The sequence below is a fragment of the Chroicocephalus ridibundus genome, chromosome 2 (assembly GCF_963924245.1).
Source record: "Chroicocephalus ridibundus chromosome 2, bChrRid1.1, whole genome shotgun sequence".
Taxonomy (NCBI): Eukaryota; Metazoa; Chordata; class Aves; order Charadriiformes; family Laridae; genus Chroicocephalus; species Chroicocephalus ridibundus.
The window spans coordinates 52,259,067-52,283,416 of record NC_086285.1 but is presented as its reverse complement, the minus strand read 5'-3'; the positions used below and the strand labels follow the sequence as shown (position 1 = coordinate 52,283,416).

Below are 24,350 nucleotides of genomic sequence, written 5' to 3'. Positions count from 1 at the left end.
TGCTGCACAGTAGATAAAACTATTTCAGAAGCTTTACAATCATACTGATGTTTCAGATCATGCTTACTTAAGTCAGCATTTTCAAGCTCAAGCTCAATTTAGTCACCTGCGGTGAAATTGTCTCCCTTGATTTTGATTTCAGTTTTTCCATTTCATTATACAGGATTAAGATTTCACCTATAGTCTGTATTCAGGCACCTAAATTTGTGGTCTATTTTTTCAGACATGTCAAACACACCTAATTCCCACTAAAGTCAATAGGTGCAATATATGTTCAGCATTCCTGGAACCTGGATTGAATTTTGAATCTAATTCTGCAGATGTTCCATGGAGATAAATTTCTGCATCTGCCCAGAATTTGCAGGAAGGGCTACATTCAAATGCTGACCTTTGCATATTGTAACCCACTGCTCACAGCTCAACCAATGATCATGTAGGGTTGGTTTCTTTCCCCCCTGAACTACCCTATATGCTATTATTCCATTTTTCTGCAGCACCTCTGTGCCTTTATTTTAAGCATTCTAACTTGGCGTCTACATCTTCAGCTTCTGTTAGCCTATTACCAAGTATATTACTGCTGCTACCAAAATCACTCCAGCATATTATGCCTTAAATTTCATCCATACAAATATCATTGGAATTCTTGTAATAACATAGATATATGTTATTAAATAGTATATATGTACACATTATATACATATACTGATGTGACCAGTTGTAACTCTCCATGTTAACCTACACAGAACTCTTTTTATTTTTTTCTGACATAGACTATTTTAGAAATGCTCATTTTGTTTTATAGATACCAGAATTGCCAAGTCTAGTCATTAGTTTGGCTGCAGGAATTCTTGAAGGTCTTTAAGATGTCTGTCACGAGATCTTACAATGTTAATGCACGTGATCTTCTTATATGTTAACAGAAATCAGACTGTGCTACCCATACTGCCTTATCCGGCTAGAGCTTGGGCAGGAATAGCAGAAATGCCACCTGGGAGTTACACCAGTTAGATTTATATCACCTTTGCTATTTTAATACCTCACACGGCAAACTTTGTCAGTAAAACTTAGTACATAAATCAAAGCATCTGCTTTGTCTGTGACCCTTTGCAGGGTAAACTGCAGATAGACAGTTGGTTTGAGAGGTTCAGGAATAGGGACAAGCCATATTTATTTATTAATTTATTTATTTATTTGCTATCAGAGTAAGACTTAGAAATATGGTGTCAAATGATAAAAAATTATCCGAATGAACACTGAGACACATGAAGCCCTATCTTCTCTTTAATACTGTACAGTAGCTGTCAGTTATGTTTAGAATAATGCTTCTATTCCAGTTTTCATAACAAAGCTATATTACAGCAAACGTGTTACTTTTAAGAATTCTACAGATCTGCTTCACTTTAATCTGTCCTTTTAAAAAATACTGATTTTTCAATTAGATGCTTAAATATATTTGAAATTATAACAACAGAAGCCAGCCTGAAGTATGATAAAAAAATTAAATGTCTGCTTTCAATGCATTTTTGCTGCACAAACCCACAAGATCAAATACTAACACTGTAAGCATATTTCTGGCATACGCATAAAAATAATCACATAACGCATACCCAGATGCTTATTGGTAAACTATGCTTCTGAATGCTCTGAACAAGGGCTGTGATTCCGAAGAGCAGATAGATTCAGCTCCAGCAGCTGCAGTGGTTGCTGCCCCAGATGTCTGCCAGAGGCTACCGTCCCTCTGCTGCTCCTCAGCTGCCGTGGTTCTCACCCCACCAGGCTAACTCACAAACTAGCTCACCAACAACTACACCGGTACACTGTCTGAGGAGAGAAGAGATGCCCCGTGCAGCTCTCCAACCTCTGGCAGGTTGGAGACAACCAGCATAAGGAGTTAAAACCTCTGGCAGCCAAGGCTAGATCTATCAAGAATTGCAAATCAGAGCCCTTAGACAAAGTTCAGCCAGCTAGAATATGCCTACCACATATTAGCGCAAACCTACGCTCTATGGCTTGCGGTGGCCTGAAAGGAAAAGCAAACCTTTCAAAAGTAAAGTGCAGCAAAAACGTCTATGTAGAACCCTATGTAGAACCCTATGTAGAAACTGCGGTGAGTTTTTAAGTCAATGAGTTCTGGATTAATAAAACATGCCGACCAAGCCAGATTGTGACCCTCATCATGCAGGAAAAGTCCCTTTGGAGCTTTCACACTCATACTTTTTTAGGGTTGATTTCTTTCTGGCCATTTCTTATTTTAGTGGCCTTTTTGGGGCCGTTGGCCAACGGGTTGGTGTTCTTGGTTGATGGTTTTGGGGCTCCACTCCGACCACTGCGTCCTGCATTCTGGTTCTTACTGCGGGCCGTTCGCAGCTTTTGTTCCTGCAGTCTCTGTTCCCACCTCTGTGGAAATGCAGAAAACAAAGAGGCCAAGTTACAGAAAGGCATTGCCATAAATAATTACCTCTTAATCAAAGCTATCCCGAATCTTTGACATTAGTGCTGCTCTTAATGGTTTTGTGCTCGGTCCTGCAGGGACAGTGATCTCGGCCTGTCATGGCTGTCTGCAGGGAAAACCTTGTCTTGGGTGGGGGAATTTCCACAATACCGGTTGATGAAAACGCCAACTGCACATCTCGTGTGCACGCTGCACGCGAGAGCACGTCTCACGCCTCTTCAGAAATCCAGGGGAGCTGGCGCCTATGCCATCAAAAAGACAGGGTCTGCACACTGGGACTCCTTTGCAAACCCATTCTTTGTGGTCTTACTGAACATGCTACTGGACTTTTCCTTGCAAAAGTCTGCAGAAAGCAGGCAATCCTTTCACGATATGTATTTAAACACACAGCTACAAGGGAAGGTGATATTTACTTTCTGGTTCTGCTTTTCCCTGGGGTGGAGGGAACTGGGCATAAAAGAGCTTATGGACAGAGAACGGAGGCGACCGCTGAAATCACAGAGTGTTTGGAGTTGCAATGGGACAGTTGTGAATAATGCACCTGCAGCTGTATTCAGCAGCATCCCTGAGAAATTTTGAAATGCAATTAGATCAAGGAGTCCACCAAAGAGGATAGCTGTCAGATTTCCAAACCCAAAAGTTCAGTGGTTAGAAAACAGGTTTTTACAGTGAGGTTAAGTGGTTAGGTGGTCCAAAGCATGGAGAGATCCACAACACTGCAGTAGAGACTGCTGTCTTTCACCTCTAGGAACAGAAATACTTATTTTAAGGAAAGCAAGGTAGATAACAGAACCCGGAAGGTGTCCCAGCTTTCCCGTCTATTAATGAACTTTCTCTTCTGGAACTCCCAAAGGCAGGGACTTTGCCCAGCGACCAGAGCAAGAGAAGTGCTCTCCAGCTTTACTCTTACTAGTACCTCTGCACTGACCCTGTTGCTACTCAGACTCTTGTCCTGGCTAGAGGAGAGACAAGCCATGTTGTGGTTATGTTAACAGAAGTCTTCTGTCGTCCACAGACAGCTCAAAACATTCATTTTAAGTGGCAACTCAAGATAAAAGTTGGATGCAAGTCTTCAGAGGTGAATGATGGGCATTAAAATGAAGCCACTATGAAACCTAGCTCCACACTCACCATATTTGTGTAGTCAGGGTCGTAATACGCATCTTTATAAAACAAAAACTATCAGCAGGCATTTAGGTGTGGCCCTCTCAAACACGTTTAAATGAGGATTTAATTTATGCAACTATTTGTATCAGAGGGAATGACACATGCTTTGAGAAGTATTTGGTTTGGCAGGCGTGCATCTATTTAACAGTCTGGAAATGAACGTCCAAACAGGTTTCACAGCACAATTAAAAATGACAAAACAGTGCGAGGAGGCCACTAAAACACGCCGTGTGCCAGTAACAGCCCATTAAGTTGACAGCTAAGGGACTTCAGGAGTCCGAGTCATATGTCAGTACTCTCCTAAAACTCACATGGTATCATCTGCAACTGTAATATATTTATTTTTTAAAGACTAAAAGGATATTTTCTTTTTCAGACATAGGTTTTACATGAGTAAGTGAGGAGAAAAGGGAATCATGAAAGCATTAAATAATACAATTTCCTGCAAGAAGCTGGACGGTAATCTAAAAGCTTCTACTGATGGAAGCATGCATCTTTTTTCCTCCTCTATATCAGTTGCCAATCAGCCCATAATTAGAATAAATATATATGCATGTCCTTAATGCTCTGAAACCTTTCCTGAATTGCAGAAATAATTTTCTTCCATTTCTAAAAGTGTGAGGAAGAGTCAGACCGTGTCTTGAGCCACCCTTTCCTTCCATTATAAAGAGCAGTTTACAAGCAGGGGCATCTACTGCTCCGGCCTCCCAGGTCTCCGTAGACTTTTCCTTCCAATGTTCCCTGAAATCAGTGAGGGGATGCCAAATACTTTCAGTGCATCTTTAGTGGAAAGTCGCTGGTGAGAATCTGTGTCTCAGGCCTGCAAACTTTAATGCAGCAAAGCCCATTTATCCAGTGCAGTGGATGCTAACTTCCTTTCTTACCCAATGCGGACTGTATACTCATCCGCATATCACCTATCCGACAGTTACTTGCCTTAGCAGTGATGGGAAAGGAATTCCCAGAGTCATTATTATAATAAGCCAGAGTTCACACAAAGATCAACTAACTGTCCTATTTGGGGACCTTTTGCAGACAAAATAGAAATAAAATTTTAGAGACTCTAAAATGCAAGACTAAAGTTTTCAAATTCGCACTTACACTTATATGTAGTTATGGGGTATGAAAATGTTGAAGTGATAAAGTAATAATACACTGTAATAATACAGTGATGAAGTAATTATACCCAGAGATGTTATAGATATCTGAAAGTCAAGCAAGTTATTCAATGCTGAAGCGGAACAAAGGAGTTTAACTTTTTATCAAGAGTATCAGCACTCTTTTATTTGGTTGTATTTACCTTAAATCTTTTGTTGAGCTGATCCTTCCATTTTTCAACTAGACATCCATCAAGAAGCATCAACCTGAAAATGAAGAAATAAATACAAGTTACAGGTATTTCTGGGTTTGATTCCTGAGATATCATTCCAGATGATTTAACACTGACTGAGGCTGAAACGCACCGGCAGGTACTGACAGTTTCTGTGTATGGGACAACAGGCACAAAAATCTATTTCTCCATCCCTGAATGCTTTCTAATGGATTTCTAAATGCTTATACTGCTCCTTCTTAAATTCTATTTTGAACTCTGTAAAAACAGAAAATAGTTTCCAAAAGAAATCAGATTTTACAGCCAAAACTGTAGCACATGGCTACATTTAGCATTTAGAGCCCTTTGTCCTAACCTGCAGCTATTCCGCAGGAGAAAATTGTCCTGCCTGGATCACTGTTAGCAAAAAGTGATGGGTTGGGTAACATTCCGTGAAACTGTTTAAATGTATATGTACATAAGTTTTTACTTATGCCCACTATATGTTTGTGTGTGTGCGCAGAAGAGTGGTTTAAATTAATGTATTTTACTTCTGAATTCTAAAACCCCCTGTGTTTCACATGTACCAGCTAAAGCAGCTCAGCTGACGAATGGTAGCACATTATCTGATCACAGCACTTTGCTGGTGGGTGAGGTTTACGCAGCGTAGCAGGACCAGTCTCTCCAGTTTCCATGAGCAATGTTGCCGCTCATATCAGTTCAAAGAGAGCATAAAACGCTGCCACTCTTAGCCATTAGCCACCATGCATCCACTGTGGCCAAACATAAAAAGACTACAGTGCGTGCAAGCCCTCGAGAATCAAGATCCATAGGACATGCAGCTCTTCTTTCTGAGGAGAGATTAGAGAATTAACACATAGGATCGAAGCTAGACCCACATCGTGATGAATAAAACCACAACACAGTATACGTCTGATGCAGCTTCTGTTCAGGTCAGACTATTGATGGAGACCCTCACCCTGCTGATGGGCAATGGATGTTTTGCTGTTGACTTAGTGGAGCTACAGCTTCTGCTCATTTTGCCTCTGACATTTTAAAAAGCTACTGTAACTCAAAACCTGCTGTTTGCATGCCGCTGGCCTCAACAGGAAACACATGTAATAGTTTATGTTTCTTTTTCAAATCCGTTTTAGTACACTATATGAAAATAAAAACCTCAGCGACCTTTAAAAACCTGCACAAAATCTTTAGTGAATGGTGTGTTTTTCCACAGTAATGGAGAAGCAGATTGCAGTCTTTCACTTTTGAAATCTCCACACTCTGACAGCCTCCTGAGAGTCCTTTCCACCAAAGCTCTGCAGCTCAGAGCTTCTGAATCGCAATCTCGGTCATGGTCCTTCTGCGTGACTCAGAGTATGTATCCCTAAAATGGCTAACACAAATACCGAGCTCTAAATTAATCTTTGTGAAATGCTTCCAGATCTGAATGGGCAGAGTACTGTGTAATAATAAAATACTGTGCCTGTTAGTTCACAAAAAAAAGATTAAGGTAACAAGGTATCAGATGGCAACATTTAGAAACACCTATAAAATGCTTTTAAAATATCAACATAAAACTCATTGAAAATATGGATATGGCCCATCAAGTTCTGTGCGTAGACGTGCTATGGTCCTTACAAATTAACAGTCCTGTCACTGTATGCAAAACCAGCCGGCACATTTTACAAACGGCCTTATCTCTGACCCACAGCACAGAGCCACACATACCTACCACCCCACAACCTGTCCTGCGGGCACCTGTGGCTACCGGTACACCTGGGGCGCTAACGGGGATGGGATGTCCCCTTCTGCCTCAAGAACCCAGAGAGAAAAGGGAGCTGTGATTCATCGCTCCCTCCCCTCCAGACCAACATGCTGGATTTCCTTCCATGCCTGGGGCTGGGCTGACTGCCAGATGAAAGGTCTGGTAAAGTGAGTTTTGTTTTGTCTTTTAATCATACAGCAGGACTGGCAAGCTGCGCTGAGAGTATTTACTTTCCATCTACCATCCAGGAGCCAGAGCTCCAATGGCTGCAGCTTTGGCTGGTCCCAGTACAGCTGTGGGATCAGAAACATCTCGCTGATGGCACCGGTCCAAAGTATGGATAAGCCGTCAGAGAAGGCCTTGCTCTGTCTCCAGCAACTCTGTGGACAGATGTGTGTCATCTCCTGTCCCCTCACTTGGGGTCGCTGAGGCAGAACTATGCCTTCCTTGTAGTCCCACCAACACGGACCATCACCTACAGCCACCATCGGGCTTGTAGCACACAAAGCAGCTCATACCTATGGAAAGCGGTCCTGGAAAAGCACTCCCAAACAGCTGGAGGTGCCTGAACAGCTACACAATGCATTAAGCAACATACTGTCAGCACCTAATGCCACCAGAGTTAATGCTCCGTGTATGTGCCAAGTTTTGTAAACATCACATTGTGGCACAGGAGCCGAGGCTGATTAAGTGGAAAAAGTTAATTGCAAAGGTAACTGAAACATGTAGGTGTACGTGTGAGTTATCCTAAGAAAAACTACCAGCAAAATGTGCTCTTGATGAGGAAGGGAGCTTTGGTGGTCCTCCTTCCCATCTATAACACTTTTCTGCACCGTGTCGCCGGGGCTCACCTTGAGCGCCATTCATAGCACATGATGAGGACATCCTGCTTCGGTTGAAGAGGTGGACACTGGCAGGAGGAATTTGTAAGAAGAGGCACTTGAGACAGAGGAATTGGTGTCGAAGACTTGAGTGTGTCTTTGACTTCAACCACCGTCGTTATCTCATTGCAGTTCCCTCTTTCTACGCTTTTTACTTTCGCATGAATAACTGCAATCAGAAAAACAGAGGCATGAGAACAACAAGCGGTCTTGGAAATTTAAGCACATCTCAAAATTAAATAAAATGTATTAAACTGAAAGCTGTTGTTTTGGTTGTGAAACTAGAACCACTTCTTCATGTGTGGGCATGTACAGTGGCTTAGAATAACAGAGGCCTGATCCCGATTTGGTTTTTCAGCAGGACTGTTGACAACTGTGAAATTAAACATGTGCTTAAAGCTTTGCCAGATCAGGCCAAGCCATCTCGCCTGGCATCGCACACACAAACAGCTCCTTTGACTCAGATGTGAACAACGCCTCGCATAAATCAGACCCACTCTATAGCCACAGCCGGCTATTTCCAATTAAGTAATGAATAATTTACCTCACAGACAGTTAGCACGAATCCAGCTTTTTCAATAATAAAATCATCTCCCTGTAGGTTGCATCCAGGAACTAAAGACTTTTCTTAAATATAAGAAAGAAGGGGAGATTTGAAACAAGTAGTCGAAAACTAAGAGGTTTAGGATTGTTGTGATTTACTTGGTTTATGCTTTTTTCATCTTTTGCCCTGGGATTATCATAAAAGATAGGCTCTGAAATGGGTTCTTCTGACTATGAAAAAACAAACATTCATAATTTTTACCTTTTATTGAGGAAAACTGAATGTCTGCGAGAAGGTGAAGCTATGTAGACTGCTCTGAGGACGATCCCTGGCTAATTGTGCACCTACAAACCCTGGCAGCGCCGACCACTGCAGCGTTTCACCCACTCTCTCTGGTGACAAGTACCAAATCAGAGAAAAGAAGCACAATTTTTACGCGAAGGACTTTGTCTCCAGCAAATGTGGAAATAGGAAGGGTCCAATTATCAAACTGTAACAATTTTTTTCAGTGAAAGAAGCACAAGCAGCGTGTGTCGGGGCCACAGGGCGTTCAGCCTGCAGCAACGCTGCCCCCAGCAGCCCCAGGTCCAAAGCCTTCCAACGGACCCACAAATGTCTGGAATAATCTTCACATGTAGAAAACAGGAGACCAGCAATTTTAACGCAGTCCGAGGTTTATGTGCTAACTTTATCAGGACATGTGTAACAGCCACGAAACACACGAGGGACTTCAGTTTCAGAGACTCTGAAATTCAGAGATTCTCAAGTCTGATTGAAACCAAGTTTTGACCAGCAAGAAATACAATTTGGCTGTAAATATTGTTTTAAAGGATTTCAGAAAAAAATTGGGTTTATTTGCAACTTGTTCTGCCTTGTCTTGTCTCTCAATTCATTCTCCATATGAACATGTCTATTTATTTCAGAGAGGACCGAATAAAAATCTACCTCTCAAAACCAAAAATCTTGATTTCACAAATCCAATGGAATTAAATTTTTTACCTCAGCCTACAGTTTTTAGTTAAGCCACACTCCCACTGAAGTCACTGGAATCAGAATTTGTAGGGCTAACACCATATTTGATTTTGGAATAGTCATTTGGTATCACTGCTTTTTCATACACTTCAGACAACTGTGGAAGTTCATTGTCCTACCTGAACATATCACTGTGTTGTACTGAGATGGATTAAGGAACTAATATATGACATAAATGCACCAAAATGCCATGATAAAAAAAGCATACAATTACCGAAGTTAGTAAATGCCATAACAAAAAAAAGTATACAATTACCTAAGTTAGATGTCCAGCTTAATCACTCCCACCAAACTGGGGTTTGGATTTTTTTTCCCCCTATACTAACAAAGCAGGAAAGAACTACAAACTTACTTTCTTTTGATATTGGTCAAATATGAATTGACTGGATATAATAACCCTATTGTATAAGAACTGAATACATCCCTTTAAGAAACAACTTTTATCTGAGAAAAAGCCCATAAAGTACAAAAGACCATGAGACTGCATATTAAATTCATAGTTAATAGAGGGTTTCTAATGACATTACAGATATTTAATCTGGTATTTAATTAGACTTCTCCCTGACTCCCAGCATCAGAAAACTGGAGGGGGTGGGGTGGGGGAGCCAGGAGGGAAGAGGGACGAATAGTTACTTATATTGCCAATACATCACGCAACATATCATAAAACTATCTGCCAACTCCTCGGCTGGCTGGTGCAAATTGTCACTGAATTCAATTAATCTCTGACAGTTCCGCACCAGATGAAACTCCAGCTAGTAAGTAAAAGAATATACACATTTGTAAGTAAAAACTTTTTACCTTGCTTCAGCTTCCTTCACATTTACAAGTTTTATTTAGGTGATAAACCTCTGTTTATTCCACCTGCTGGATGAAAACAGGCTGGCCAAGCAGCACATGGCCATGCTCCACATTAGTTGCAACTGCGCTTACTCGAGCGACCTTTACAGAGCAAATTTCTGCAGAGCGACCTGTTGATCCCAGTGCATGTTCCCGACATTTCACTGCTTTTATCAGAAGCACACCACCATCTGTGCAACGACTACTGCTGCCTGCACAAGGTGCGCACCAGTGGTGGGGTTTGGAAGAGGACGGCGAGGTGTCCTCCAGTAAAAACCCACTTGGAAGGGCCTCGGTGGAGAATTGTCCTCACCCCACACTTGCTGGACGGGGCCTGGTGCGGGTGCAGCACCCACACAGAGCTGCCAAACTCGCGGGGACGGGCACAGCAAAGCGTTTTCCCCCCCAATGCACTTACTGTAGCTGTAGTTCTTGGCCAGGTAAGTCGACAGCGTTGGCTTTGTCTTTTTGCACCTGCACCGCTCTTCAAAGGAAGAGAAGGGAAACGGTTGAGGGGTGTTGGAGGGGGCCTGGCTCTGGGGAGGGGGGAGGTGGGGGGGCCCCCCGAGGCTCACCCTGGCCGCGGCTCTTGCAGTCGGGCTCCGGGTGTCTCTCCGGCACCATCACGCCCTGCGTGAAGTCCGTCCACTTCACATCTGCAAATAGAGGGGTGGCGGGGAAGGAAAGCTGTCGGGGAGAGGCTCCCGGGACAAGGGCCAATGGTGGTGGTGGTGGCGTGGAGGGGGGGGGAGGGTGCCCCGCCGCCCTCCGTGCCCCGCGGGGGTAGCGGGGGTCCTCCCCACCGCCGCCCCCGGCCCGCCGCCCTCGGGGCGCTCACCCTCCGGCAGGTCGGTGACGATGGCCTCGGGGGAGATGCAGACGCCGCGGTCGTAGACGGGGAGGTCGTCGCAGGCCAGGCTCTCGGGCCAGCTGTGGTTGTAGCGGCGCATGATGGGCTCGCAGCCGTCGCGGGCGCGCTGGCAGACGGAGCGGCAGGGCTTGATGGGGTCGTAGAGGAACTCCAGGGTGCAGATGGGGGCGTACATGGCGCAGAGGAAGAAGGGGAGGACCGGGCTGCAGCCGGTGCCCACCAGCTCCTCGTACTGCTCGATGGCGAGGACGGCGTTTTCCTGGGTGCTGTGGTGGAGGTGGTTGGGCATGCGGGTGATGTTCCAGGGCATGGAGCGGCACATGGGGATGCGCACCGCCTCGCACGGCGCGCCCTGCGCCCGCGGGCTCACCCGCAGCCACAGGGACACCGCCACCAAGGCTCGCAGCATCCTCTTCCTCCTCCCTCCTCCTCCTCCTCCTCCTCCTTCTCCGCCGCCGCCCGCCGCCGCCCCGCGGGTCGCGGCGGCCGAAGGGCGCGGAGCGGCGCTGGCTCCCTCCGCCCGGCTGCAGTCGAGTCGCGGGAGCCGCCGAGCCGACAGCCATGGACATCGCGGGACCGCATTTATACCGGTGGCACGAGTGACGTGGGGGCCGATCGCGCTCCCTTGGCAGCACCCGCTCCTCCGGGGAAGGGGGGTGTGTGTGGGGGGGGTGGTGTGTTGGGGGTGTGTGTGTGCGTGTGCGTGTGTTTTGCTGTGCAGGCACGGTGACATCACCTCCACCCCGTTTAATCCCCCCGGCGACATCACTGCGTCGCTCGTCCGCGGCTCCGTCCCCGTTTCAGTTTTCGTCTGTGTCATAAATTCCTTCAGGTGGAAGGGGCGGGCGGGGGGGTGGAGGGGAGAAAAGCAAACCCAAACCGCACGCATCTGCCCCGGGGAGAGGGGAGGAGGAGGCGGGAGGGACGCGGAGCCGCGGTTGGGCCCCCCCCCCGTCTTGCGGGGCTGAACTTCACGCTGCCTTTTCCCGAGGGACGCGGAGCCGAAACTTTTTGCGGGCTCGGGGGAAGCTCCGGCGGCTGTTCCCATCACCTCCCGGGGGTTGCGGAGTTACCCCCGCCGGCTCGGAACGGAGGGGGAAAGGCGGACGGGCAGGCAAGCGGGGAGGTTGCTTTTTTGCCCGGTTCGCTCGAGACGGGGGATGCGGTGGGGGCCGAGCCGAGCCGGGAGCGGGCGGCGGGGCCGGTGCGGGGCTGCTCGGCGGGCAGGCAGACCCCTGGTTCCACCCCACAGCCGCATCTGCAAATAGGTGGGAGAAGGGATTTCAGGCTTTTCCCAAGCTGTTCTTTACTTCTCTTTCCTGGGTGCTCCGCGGCCGCACGCCCCTGATGCAGCGGGGCGGCGAGCCCACGCGGGGAGCGAGGGGCTCCCTCCCACCCCAGTGCCTGTCCCGGGAAAGGGAACAGACCGATGGGCCCTTCTTCTGCCGGGGGCAAGTGCTGCACCCCAGCCTTTGAGGGACCCGCGGAGAAAACAAGATTAACGCGATGCCAGGTTGTTGCAGTGACCAGGGAAAGCCTCAGCGTGGCTCAGACAGCGGCTGCTGGGCTTGCCCTGGCCGGGTGCCGTGGTGCCACCCGTGTTTCCCCTCATGGACCCGCAGAGCTGAGGGCTGGGTGCCGCAGAGGGTCCATGGGGCAGAGGCTTCCCCTCTCCCTTGGTGTGCGAGGGAAGTTCATCCGGAGCGGGCAGCAAACAAGGGCTGAGAAACCCGAGAGAGCAGTGGGCGATGAAGGGGCGTGTGTGCTTGGTGACATTGTATGGCAAGGGAAAAGTAAATTCCCCCCGGGACAGCAACATTAAAGCATCATCACCCAGCAGGTCCCTCCCAAAGCTCGCCTAGAGTGCCCAGAAGCTCCCCAAGGCTCCGGCCTTCCAGGTGCCCCTCTGGCATCGCCCTTCCCGGGCAAACCCTCCCGGCTCCCCGGGGTGCAAAGGAGGGGGGTATGGTGGGGGGTGTGTGGAAGGCGAGGGTCCCCATCTCCCCACTGCCCCCTGCTCCCCCATCCCACCAGCTCCAGCAGAAACCGCCTCTCCCCGCCGAGGTGATGCGGGTTTGGAGGCGGGCCGCCCCCGCCTTCCCCCCCCGCCCCCCCTCCGCGGCGGCGCAGCGCTGCCCGCCCGCCTGCGCGCCGTGCGGGGGCGGGGGGGGGGGCGGTGTGCGGCCGTGCGCGGAGCGGGGCGCGGAGCATGGCGCGGCGTGCGGGCGGGCCGGGGCCGGGGCCGGGGCCGGGGCCGCTGGTGGTGCTGCTGGGCGGCCTCCTCCTCCTGCGGGGCGGCGTGGCCGTGCGGGGGGCGGCGGGGGCCGAGCCGTGCCAGGCGCCGCGGCAGTGGGAAGGGCGCACCGTGTCCTACGATCACGCCACGGGCCGCAACACGCGTGCCGCCGTCTCCTACGACGGCCCCAACCAGCGGCTCCGCATCCTGGAGGAGAGGAAGGCCCTCATCCCCTGCAAGAAGTAGGTGGGGAGGGGCGGGGGGGGCGCCGGTGGTCGGCACTGAGCCCGGAGGCGCCTCCCGGGGGGCGGGGGGGGGGGTGTGTGTGGGGGTGCCCATCGGCCCCCCGCGATGTGGGGCGGCACCTCCCCTGCGTGAGGCGGGGGAGCGGCTTGGGGGGGGGATGGGGGGGGGGGGCGCGGTGGGCACGGCTGCGGGGGGGCTGCCGGACACGCCGCGATGGAAAAGCTGTCGCCGACATGGCTTGTATCCGTGCTCCCTATATGTGTGTATATGTGTGTGTATATACACGTATATATGTGCATATATATATATACACATGTATATGTGTAGATATAGGTATAAAATCATAGAATCATAGAATGGTTTGAGTCGGAAGGGACCTTAAAGATCATCCAGTTCCAACCCCCCTGCCATGGGCAGGGACACCTCCCACTAGCCCAGGCTGCTCAAAGCCCCATCCAGCCTGGCCTTGAACACTTCCAAGGATAGGGCATCCATAACTTCCCTGGGCAACCTGTTCCAGTGCCTCACCGCCCTCACAGTTCCTAATATCTAACCTAAATCTGCCCTCTTTCAGTTTGAAACACCTCTCGTGCTATCATTACACTCCCTGATAAACAGTCTCTCCCCATCTTTCTTGTAGGACCCCTTTAGGTATTGGAAGGCTGCTATAAGGTCTCCCTGGAGTCTTCTGTATATACATATATATGTGTGTATATGTGCACATATATATGTATGTATACATACATACTGACGCTGTTGACCAGAAATCTCTTTATATATGTATGTGTGTATATATATGTGTGTGTATATACATATATACATATATACATACGCATATACACGTGTGTAAATATATGTGTATATATACATACACATATACATAAAGAGATTTCTGGTCAACAGCATCCGTTATTTACCTTCGGAGATACTCCTCTCTCCTAACTGTTTTGTTTTTTAAAAGCAAGTCCAAAAATACAGACCACAATGTGAGGTCTAACAGGTATAAGGCTGTATAACATGAAGAGATTACACTCGAATGCAGGAATAATGTTGTCGGAGGGTGGTTCTAGCCCAGTAATTTGTTAACAAGTTTCAGTCATGTTTTACAAGTTCTCTGCTTGTTCTTGGTTCCCACAAGTGCTAAGTCAGTGCAGGGTGTCAGGATGCATCTGTTACCTGTGGTACAGCGTCTCCATTTGCATTGCACAGGCTGCCCAGCCCCGGAGGACCTCCCTGTTTATTTATACCGTACGTGTCTGTTAAGCTCGTAACTAACCCCGAAAATCCCTGTGTCATTGTGCATTTCTTCATTTGCTGAAAAATAAGTGTAGAAAAAAGCTGACTGAAGAAGGGCCTCTTTTTTTCTCCTCAACCTGCCAAGCTCGGGCCCCGACAGGCTGGGTGGAAGAGATGATGAGCCCAGAGAGGCCTTCCTGAGTGAGATGTTTCTGGGTACCGAGCATCAGTAACTCTCAGACACTGTGTCAAGACATACCTGCCCATGTGAGGGTAGCTGGTCTGCCTGGACCTCCACCTCTCCCACCCCAAAAATTGTTCAAATAATGATGCATCGGTCCCGGGGATGTATAAGCCAAGGTGAAGACCAGCCTACAAATGCTGTGTCATCCAAACTAAATGGTCTCTGCGATTGAAAGATCAATATTCCTTTTTGCTCCTGGCTTTTTTTCCTGACAATGATCAATTTCTTACCAACATCACATAGTCATTGTTTTAGTCTTTCCAAAGTATGTGCTCTTCCTCAGTCCTTTCTTTAAGAATGTCACAAAACACTCTTAAAACTGTTTTATGAGTTTCATTTTCAAGCTTAGCTTTCCCTCATCGTGAGCTTTTTTCTTTATTACTGTTTTCACACAGGAGCCGTATGAGGAATGTTAAAGGCAACATATAGTTGTTCATTGGCAGCCTGCTAACATACAGCACAGAGTCTGACACTGTCTGTGCTCATACTCTCCTTCCTTTTAGAAGTCCTAGGTTGACCTTCACGTTGGACAAGCACAAAACTGTGCCACAAACTCCCATGCAAGCCTTTTCTATCTTCTGAGTTGAACTGAGCTCATTTCTTGAAGCTTATGTTTATTTTATTTGAAAATGTGGTGTTAAGATTGAATAATTATTTTACATTTTCCACTCTGGGCCAGGTTTTAGCTTTTGCCGGGGTCTGCTCTTTTCAAATTTTTGATAAATATTTGCTCTGGACGCAGTTTGGTCTGGGCTGATAGTGCTAGAAACAGTCAGAGCTCCGACAGGTGCACTTGAAGCATCTCTCTGTTGGTTTTTCCTGTATTATTTTTTTTGTTGTAGACAATCTCTGACTTCAGGGGTCCCTGCTGTTTCCAGGCTGACCATATTTTCTGCCATCGAAAACTGGAGGGTTGTTTTGTTGTGTGCGTAGCTAGTGTCTGCTAAGGGCGTGACCCAGCTTCCATTGAAGTCAACGGAAAGAGACTCCCATTGATTTCAATGCGTGTTGGATCAGCTCTGGAGTTGTGATCACAACTGCATTTCGCTGGGGACACAGTGAGTCATAAACTGAAGCCTTCAGAAGTTAGAGGCGAGGGGATTTATCCTGCCTTTTGAAAAATAACCTCTCCCCCACTCCGCTTTGACGTTGGCAAGAAAAGGGTAATTACGCCGAGGCAGTGGCTACAAAAGCAACATGAAAAATAGTGCGGTCCTGGTGTCTAAGGAAATTTCAGTCTAAATTCTCACGAACGGACACATTTTGCTCCTATCAGACGTAACTTACATGCAGCAATCAGGGTTGGCCAACAACCAAATTTTTACACAAAGCGTTTTCTGAAGCTTGCAAATGTGGACCTTAATCAGACACAGCCCTGTTTAAGTTAGTTGACTGAGGTTAATCAGGGACACAAAGATCTGCCTGTGTGGAGTGGCTTGCAGGCTTGTAACCGCAGGAAAACCTGAAACTTTCAGTTTTTATTGTAGATGTATGTTTCGAATTCATGTAATTCATGTAATTTGCTACATCAACCCAGTGTTTTAAGTAAACTCCCAAAAAGTAAACCATAAGGTAAATATCCCATCGCTGCTTTGTTAGCATCACTTCTCTGCTCGCCAGTCATCGCGAGAGCACCCGAGATGCCGTGATTGGGTCGGTAAAGGCCACCTGCCCCCCATCGTCCAGCTGCAGCATCATCACCTGCCACCTGGGCACACACCTCGCTTGATGTACAACCGAGTGGAACCCGGTTCGTTAAAGCCATCATTGATGATTGTTTCAGCCAGCTTGTTGGGTGTGAGTTTCTCTGGGTCGTACTGTTGACTGCCCACGCTCTGGCTTAGAGTGCAAAAACTACCAATGGTGATTCCAGGCTGAGCTTCTTAGAGGAGAACCTGTTCCAGTTGGATTCCTTACTAAACTTTCTTTTTCGCTTCTTTTACAGACCCAGCCTTAGCTACACTCTGCATCTTATGTTTTCTCCATTTTGCATTGTCCCGCAGGGATCAAAATTTTGGGGATAGACAAGGAGGGCAGGGACAGACTTCTCTTTTGGTTTCGTGTAGCGCTCAGCCATTATCAGGAGAAGAGAAGAGAAAACAAACAGAGGTTTTTATTGAGCAGATTGTGCCATTTCCTGTTTGGAAGAGGTTATGCCAGTAGAGTTATTATATGATGTGAAAGGAGAGTACTTGAAACGGTTCCCTAGAGCTCTTGAGGCAGAGCTGTGTCACGTTAACTGTTAAACATAGGACGTGGTTTTTTAATCCTTTATTGCCTACTACATGGCGTAACTTCCTTTTGTGGTCTCTGTATATTAATCCTTCCTCGCTCTTGTTCAGCACTCTGTTGACACTTCACAAAATAGATAGCAGTCATCAGCACGGTTTTGCTGTTGGGGCCAAAGTGTTTCATTTTAAGGTAACATCTGCCAGTTCAGATTTGAACATGACATGCCTGCAAACTGCTGAGAAATCCTGGCACTACAAAGGTCTAAACCAAAAATCCTACTGACTGCATTGTGGCCAGAACTTCGCATGTCCTACCTGATCATTCATTTTCTTGGAGAAAAAGAGCAAGAAGTGTTCTGCCTGGCACTGCTGAAGCCACTCAACAGGTATTAGTGCTCGGTTATGAAGAAAGAAAAGCATGAAGTGGGGAGCAGAGCAGAAATGATGCAGGTGGTGTTTGAGGGCTGGGTGTGTTGTGGTTTGGGACAGACTGGCCACTGAGATGAATGACAGATGCTCCCTCCCACCTCTCTCTCCAAGGAGAGGAGGGAGAGAAAGAGATATATGAGTTTAGAAAAAACTAAACTACTTTAATGAAAATATTAACAAATTACTAAAATAATAATTATAAAAAAATAAAAGAATGAAATATATACAATATATACAAAACCCTATCAAGCTCTCAGGATGACTGGCAGGCACGGGGAAGGTCCCAGACTGGACTCAGCAATGGATGGGAACTGTATTCTGGATCTGGGTTCAGGAACGCACAGATGGGGATCAAAGGCAGACAAACAGACAGAGCCCTTCTTGGACATCGGCCATTGAAGGAGGAGACACTGACCCTTTGATCCCTCAGCTTTTATACTGAACATGATGCAGATGGGATGGAATACCCCTGTTGGTCAATTTTGGGTCACCTCTCCTGTCCGCTGCTCCCCACAGGTGTGACCCTTCTACGCTTTTCTGCTTCTGACCCTCCAACAGGGCAAATAACAAAGTTAGCAACCTTGGTTGTTATAGCAATAAGTACAAGCAAGAGCCTCTCTGCATACCATTCCTTGGCATGAACATAGGTGTTACCACTCGGAGAACAAACAGCTTCTGCACAACATGCTGTTAATTTCCGTAGTTAGAAGAGGCTTAGCTAAAAAGTAAAATTACTGAACAGAAAATTGTTTCTTTTTTACCTCAAAGTAGGACAGGGTGTTACTTACCACATGCCATTTTCATGGAGTTTCACCCTTATCTTCCATACTGTTTTTCATAGAGTGATTTTCAGGGGAGGCCCTGTAACGGTTTGTCCTATGAGAAATGCGACGGTGGGGAGAAAAAAAATTCCATGTGGTGAGGAATGTCAGTAGAAGGAAGAAAATTCATTTCTCTCTTCTATGAGTGTATTTTAACCGTAACCTCCATGGGCCATTGTACAGTGTCCAGCACATTGGCATGCGTATGTGTTTCAGACTGCTGGGGTTATTGTCTTATCAATCATAACTGCAGAGCAGAAAAACAACCTGGAGATACCACATCGGTATTTATTTAAAAACAGAACTGGATGTTGTTAATTTCTTTAGTTCCAGTTGTATTTGCAAAAGACAGGCACAGTTATGGGCCGGATTAACTCCTTCACTTGGCAACAAAAACTGCTGGTATAGCAGAGGAACAACAAAGCTGCATTTCGAGAAATACATCTGTTATTCTGGCAGGCTGTTTGCACGCATGTGTCAATCCCTGTCCTTGACTGAAGAGAAGCGGTGTATGGTCAGGTGCAAATATAACAGCATTCATCTGGAGAGGAGGTGATGACTTTTCAAAATAAATAGAGTGTGCGCACACGTGTCTGACTTATCTCAACTACTTCTTAGTTGTTTTAGGATGTGTGATTGTAAAGGAAAAAACAGCGGTGTCTGACCTATTAAAATCGTATAATCCATCCGTTCTGTGGTCATTATGGTGACTCAACCGGCAAAGCATTGAGCTACCCTGAGTGACTGCAAATTTGTTTCCCAGACTTGGTTTTGGGAGTGGTTTCTGCAGCTTAATGTTTAGGGGAATGAACGATGGTCACGGGTAAAATTTTCAGAATTGGCCAAGTTACTTGGGAACCCAAGCCCCATTTTTTAAGATTATGTAGAGTGTGCAGACTTCTGAGACCCTTAATTTGCAGTGAAAAATAGATTTGAATTTTCAGCAGTTTCTCTAAATCTAATTTGAGTTCTTGGGATCTAAAATGCTTTATAAGCTGCTCTGCATGCAAGTCATTTTGGAGAATAAGAATGAAGGGAAGGTACTCAAACCTCCTGCATTTACTTTCCTCCCATAGGTGCTAAGTTCTTTCAGGCGTCTGCTGCTGGTAACGGCTGTGAGTTTGGAAAGGTGGCGCTGGAAAGCTGCTGTGATGGATGCGGGCTGGCAGTCAGATGGTAGGCAATAGCCTGAAGCGTGCAGAAGTTATTCTAGTGAGAGCTGTGTGCCACTGGGGTACAGAGCGTGGGCTGTACAAGCCTCAACTCTTGCATTTCCATCATAAGCTGATTTACGAGTCGGTTTACCGAGTCCCCGAGTGACGCTCCCTGCCAAGGCGGCCGTTTCCTTGGAGAAGAGCGCTGTACAAGGAGGGAGCCCTGGTCCACAAGGGCTGTGTGGAGGAGCATCTCGTCTCGCCCCGCGCTGTTCATCCCTTTGTTTCTGCCTATGAGACCCAACAGCCATTTCCCTCTCCAAGTTTTTGATGTTGTTGGATGTCGGCCAGGCCATGCAGTTCAGGGAGGCAGTGGATCTAATTGCCATCGTTGTTATGTGCGGGAAGAGATGAAAACACCGCTCAGGGGGAGGCGGTTGAAAACCTTCAGCCATTGAGCTGCAGCACTAACGAGCAAGGGGACTCTGTCCGAGGAAGCTGGGAACTGTTGGCTTAGCAATGCTTTTGCTGTCTTGTGTTTTATGCTTTCGATAACTTCCTTGGAGAGCAGCATCTTTGTCAGAGTTGCGGGGGAGGGAGGGAGAAAAAAAAAGATAACTGAGCACGAATAAAGCAGCCCCATTGCTTTGAGATGCTGTATTCTGTTCAGCGTAGTGTTCTCAGAACCTTTGTTTATGCTAATTAGTCTGGAGTTGTTTCATACGCTACCGAAACACAGCAACCAGCCAAACTGCAAAAAAATAAACTAGCTCTTAAGTTTGAAAGAGGAGGATCCACAAAACCCTTTAAAGCTGGAGGGAAAATGTAGATAAGCAGTGTCCAGTGACCCAAATTGATAACATGCTGGAGTGCTGGTTGGTGTGCTTAGAAACCACTGTCAGACACTCAGTGGGGTCATTGTTATCCCATCAGTTGTAGATCTTGTTGACTGGATGTTCTTAAAAAAAATAGAGGTTCTCATCACAAAATTTTGTTTTTCTAAAAAACATTGTTAAATGATAGCCACTGGCACCGTATTGCTGTTGATACTAGTGGATATTGATTTAAGTCTTTTATCCGTCTGAAGCCTTTAAAGTTAGGGGAATACTTTCTCTTATCATCTCTTCCTTGTCTGTTTGAACTCTTTGGAATAATGTGTGTTTGCATTGAAACTTATGGCTCATTTTGTACTATTGGACATTACAGTAAAAACTTAAAGCAAAACCAGGACTGCACTGAAGATATAATATGCCTAAATTTCTGTAACTCAGACCAGACGACCAGTTTTTTCACAAGATTAAATCACTGTCATTTTTATTCAGGATTTTTTTACTCTTTTCTTTTTTCAGAAGAGACTTAGAGTGGAGAGGAATAGAGAGAGAGAGATTCAAGTTCATAGTTTGTTCTGTGCTCGCAGACAGCATGCAGACAGTTGATGGTGACGTGACTGCACAGCTAAACAAACACGATGAAAGAAATCTTTATATTCATGATCTTAATTTGAGCTCCATTCAGCTTGAGGCCTGATGTAATTCAGATGTCACAACTGGCAACATCACACCTATTCTCACAAGACCGGATGCCGTTTGTCTGAAAAAGTATCTCCTCTGAAGGGTAAACCATAATCTAATTTAGGGCTGATCTTGCACTGCTGTGAGCTGAGAAAAGAACTGACCGTACATTGCTTTCAGAGAAATCTGAGGGATGAAAGCATCCAAGGGACACTTTACCTGTTGATGCATCAGCCCTTCAACTGTAATCTGTTTAAGTAAGTTAAGCATCCAGGTCTCCTTAATGTAAATGGGCCAATAATTTAAAACGGTTCTAGGTATTCAAGAGAGCATTTACTGAAATGCCTCCAGAAATTTGTCTGTTCGCTTGGTTAGTATACGCGCTATAACTCTCTAGCTTCTTTCCTCTCTGTAGGGTCTCCGTATCTTCCCGTCCCAGTTTGGTTCACGGCAATTACAGTGCATGACACAACCAGGTGGTTTAGGGCACAGTCTCGCCCCAATGATGTGAATCCATCTGTGTCCTCTTGTGGCGGTAGCTGTCCCTGGGGGGTGCGTGATGGGGGTCCCTTCATCACAGGGTGAGGGGACATGCTCCGGTATTGTCGCAGCAGCCGTGGCGTGTTCCCAGGAGCAGGATTTAGGAAGTACTACTGCATCCTGGAATTTGGAGAGAGTTAAGAGCAGGGGACATACTGAATTGTTCAGTCCCACTGTTTATCTTCCATGTGCAGTTGAACGGTATTTTCCTTGATATGCCAGAAGGAGAAGGGGTTTGGATATGGCAGCTGCGTATGTTACAGTTGAGAGCATACTGAAAAGCTGAAGAGTTTGGGTTAACAAGCACAAGAGGTTTTTTCATTACTTTTTGCTTACTTTTGTAATTTCAGGGCTGCAAGCTTAGTGAAGTCAATGAGAATTTTGCCCTTGGCACAAGGATCGCATCCCAGGACTTTATGTTAGATGCACATTTGTAACATATGTGGGAGGTATATACAAGAAATACATTTCTCCATTTCCAATTCAAACTCAGCCTCAGTTCCTGAGGTTGGTCCACACTGCCAAAACTGAAACCATCATTCAGCCTTTAGCCTTATTGATGACAGCAATGGTATAACTGTGGTGGACAGCTTTCAACGTTGTGTCATCTGAGTGGAATTGGAAGATGTGGTGATAAAACCTGTGCCTCTGAATCCGGCCCACACCCTGCCTCTGCCAGCACTTCCAAGGATGAATTTTGGTAGGCGATTGCCAGTTAGAGGAGAGGAAGCGTTTGGGGAAGGAGGCAGGATGTTTTAATTATAAGAACAGAAAACTATTTTTTTGTTTTTAGCCTTCTCTACGTTTCATTTCACAGTCCATTTGTTCACTAGTGTACTTAATTTTCGTGCTATTGCTGTTCAGTGGTTAGTACCGCTATTGAGTTTTTCACGTGACAAGAGAATTTATGTATGTTATAAGTTCAGTATTTTGTAGTTCAGAGGATGCTCTTTTTTGCTTTTTCCTGTCAGAAGTCATCCTGCTCTGAAAATTTTCTTCTCCAGCTAGAGAACTGATTTGTTTTACAGATCAACGAGGCTTGTCCATTTATTAACTGCATGGGACTGGTTTTCAACTGGATGACATTTTCACAGACAAGTGAAGTCAGTGAAACAATAGTAATTTATGCCCTTATTTGTATTCTGGGTCATTAGCTGATGCAAAATTGAAATGTAGGGTTCAAATATCCTTGCACCCTCTTTATTTTGCTGTGACCTGATGGCTAACTTTCACATGATCAGGTGCTTCAATTCGGGGAAGGACATTGGCATAGCTGAATTAATAAATAATAATAAATAAATAATGCTGAATTATTCAGAAGCATAAATGCACTAATCTGTCACATAATATGGGAGAAGATTAGATTTAAAGAAGCTTTGGGAATTAAGAATGCTTGCAACAGTGGCTAGGTGTTGTAAAGAGGTCAGACTAGGAAAAAGAGGAATGTAAATAAATGTGTAAGATTAGAATGGATGCAGTCTTAGAAATGGACTGTTGACAATTCAGGGATGAACATAGTAGGAAATAGGACAAAGTTTTCTTCACAAGCCAGGACTTAGGCATCAAATCTGTGCAAAGACTGGAGGAAAGAGTCTTTTCCCATGCCTGTCACGCTAGGGCTGCTTTCTGGAGAAATGGACTTGTGGCCATCCTACCAGTGACTTTTGGGCTGTGGGTCTGTGTAGCTGAAGCAGCAGCAGTCCAACTCCAGACCCTCATGCTGACCAACTTTATCCCTGTCTTCAGACGACCTTCAGCTTGGCCTTCCCCATAGATCTGCAAGGAATTGCATGTTTAGCAACTTGCCGAGTTCTCTCTCTCAAAGTATTTTTACCCGTTAGTCGTCTTAACTCAAAGGGTAAATTATTTTCTCCTCCAAAGTGTTTTTAAGGCATGGTATAGTGTCTGGCGTGCTGGGGAGGGGGTGATGTCTGGGTGGAACAGGGCCACCTTGTCCAATATTTTGGCTCCTCTAGAATGAAGAGCATTATGCCCGGCATGGCATTGCGTAACCTGAAGGTACCACTGGCCAGTGAAACTTCTCCTCTGCCAAGCAGACCTGTTTCTTTCGGCTGTTGTTGTTTACTGCCTCACTTTTATGGTCCTGGGGGAGATGCACGTATGTTAACAAGAGATCTGATATTCCACACGGAAACTCTGTGTCCCTCCTGAGGCTCCGGCAGATGGCTTTTTGCCTGTATCATGGTCACTCTCTGATACCTGGGAGTCACAGGTCAAGGACAGGATTTTCTGCCAAGAGTTTGTTGCCATGCGTGAAAGTACAGAAGGCTCAAGATGTGAGACGCTCCTTGTTTTCAGTAGTGTATTAATTTCCGGAACTGGTACCTTTTATACTTTCATACCCAGGAGTAAACTAGGGGTTTCCAACAGCAGCATAACTGTCCTTGTCCAAAACCTAATTTATGACAGGTGGTAGTAAGAAAGAAAGAATCACTTGTTTTCATCTGAGCTTGTACTTTTTTTTCATCTTTTTAAAATATAGATCCTTGACAAGCATTTATTTCAGAATCCGTTTAATCATTCTTTTGAAGCTTATGTGCACGTTTGGCTTTATGTCCCACTTGATTATTAAAAGATACTTCCCTTGTACCACAAAGACTGAATAAGGTAAGAGTAATTTTTGCAATTCTTGCTTTTGCTCTGAGAATTTTATTAGCAACATTCCTACAGTTGGTACGGCTGTTCTTCTAACTTAGCAATGTCCATATTTTTGCTCTTTCAGATTTTGTCTTCAGATTTTCATGATTTCCAGAATTTCTGGCATCAGAATGTGAATTTGGCAGGCGCTTTCTTCTTGTACAGTGCTCACACTGTAGTAGT

At 46.0% G+C, this 24,350-nt stretch overlaps 2 protein-coding genes across 2 annotated transcripts in view; one reads left to right on the top strand and one right to left on the bottom strand.

Annotated features, from left to right (window-relative positions):
* Positions 1-1,112: 1,112 nt before the first annotated feature.
* SFRP4 (secreted frizzled related protein 4) lies at positions 1,113-11,509 on the bottom strand. The gene is made up of 6 exons (XM_063325492.1): positions 10,829-11,509; positions 10,566-10,646; positions 10,409-10,474; positions 7,545-7,743; positions 4,920-4,983; positions 1,113-2,397 (listed from the first exon to the last, which is right to left on the bottom strand). Exons 1-6 carry the CDS (start codon positions 11,268-11,270, stop codon positions 2,209-2,211), a joined length of 1,041 nt encoding a protein of 346 aa, XP_063181562.1. The 5' UTR covers positions 11,271-11,509; the 3' UTR covers positions 1,113-2,208.
* Positions 11,510-13,036: 1,527 nt separating this feature from the next.
* EPDR1 (ependymin related 1) overlaps positions 13,037-24,350 on the top strand; it is a 33,236-nt gene continuing 21,922 nt past the window's right edge. Inside the window, exon 1 of the mRNA XM_063325493.1 lies at positions 13,037-13,339. Within this exon, the coding sequence (XP_063181563.1) occupies positions 13,071-13,339 (269 nt within the window). The 5' untranslated portion in view covers positions 13,037-13,070. The remainder of the gene's footprint in view (positions 13,340-24,350) is intronic.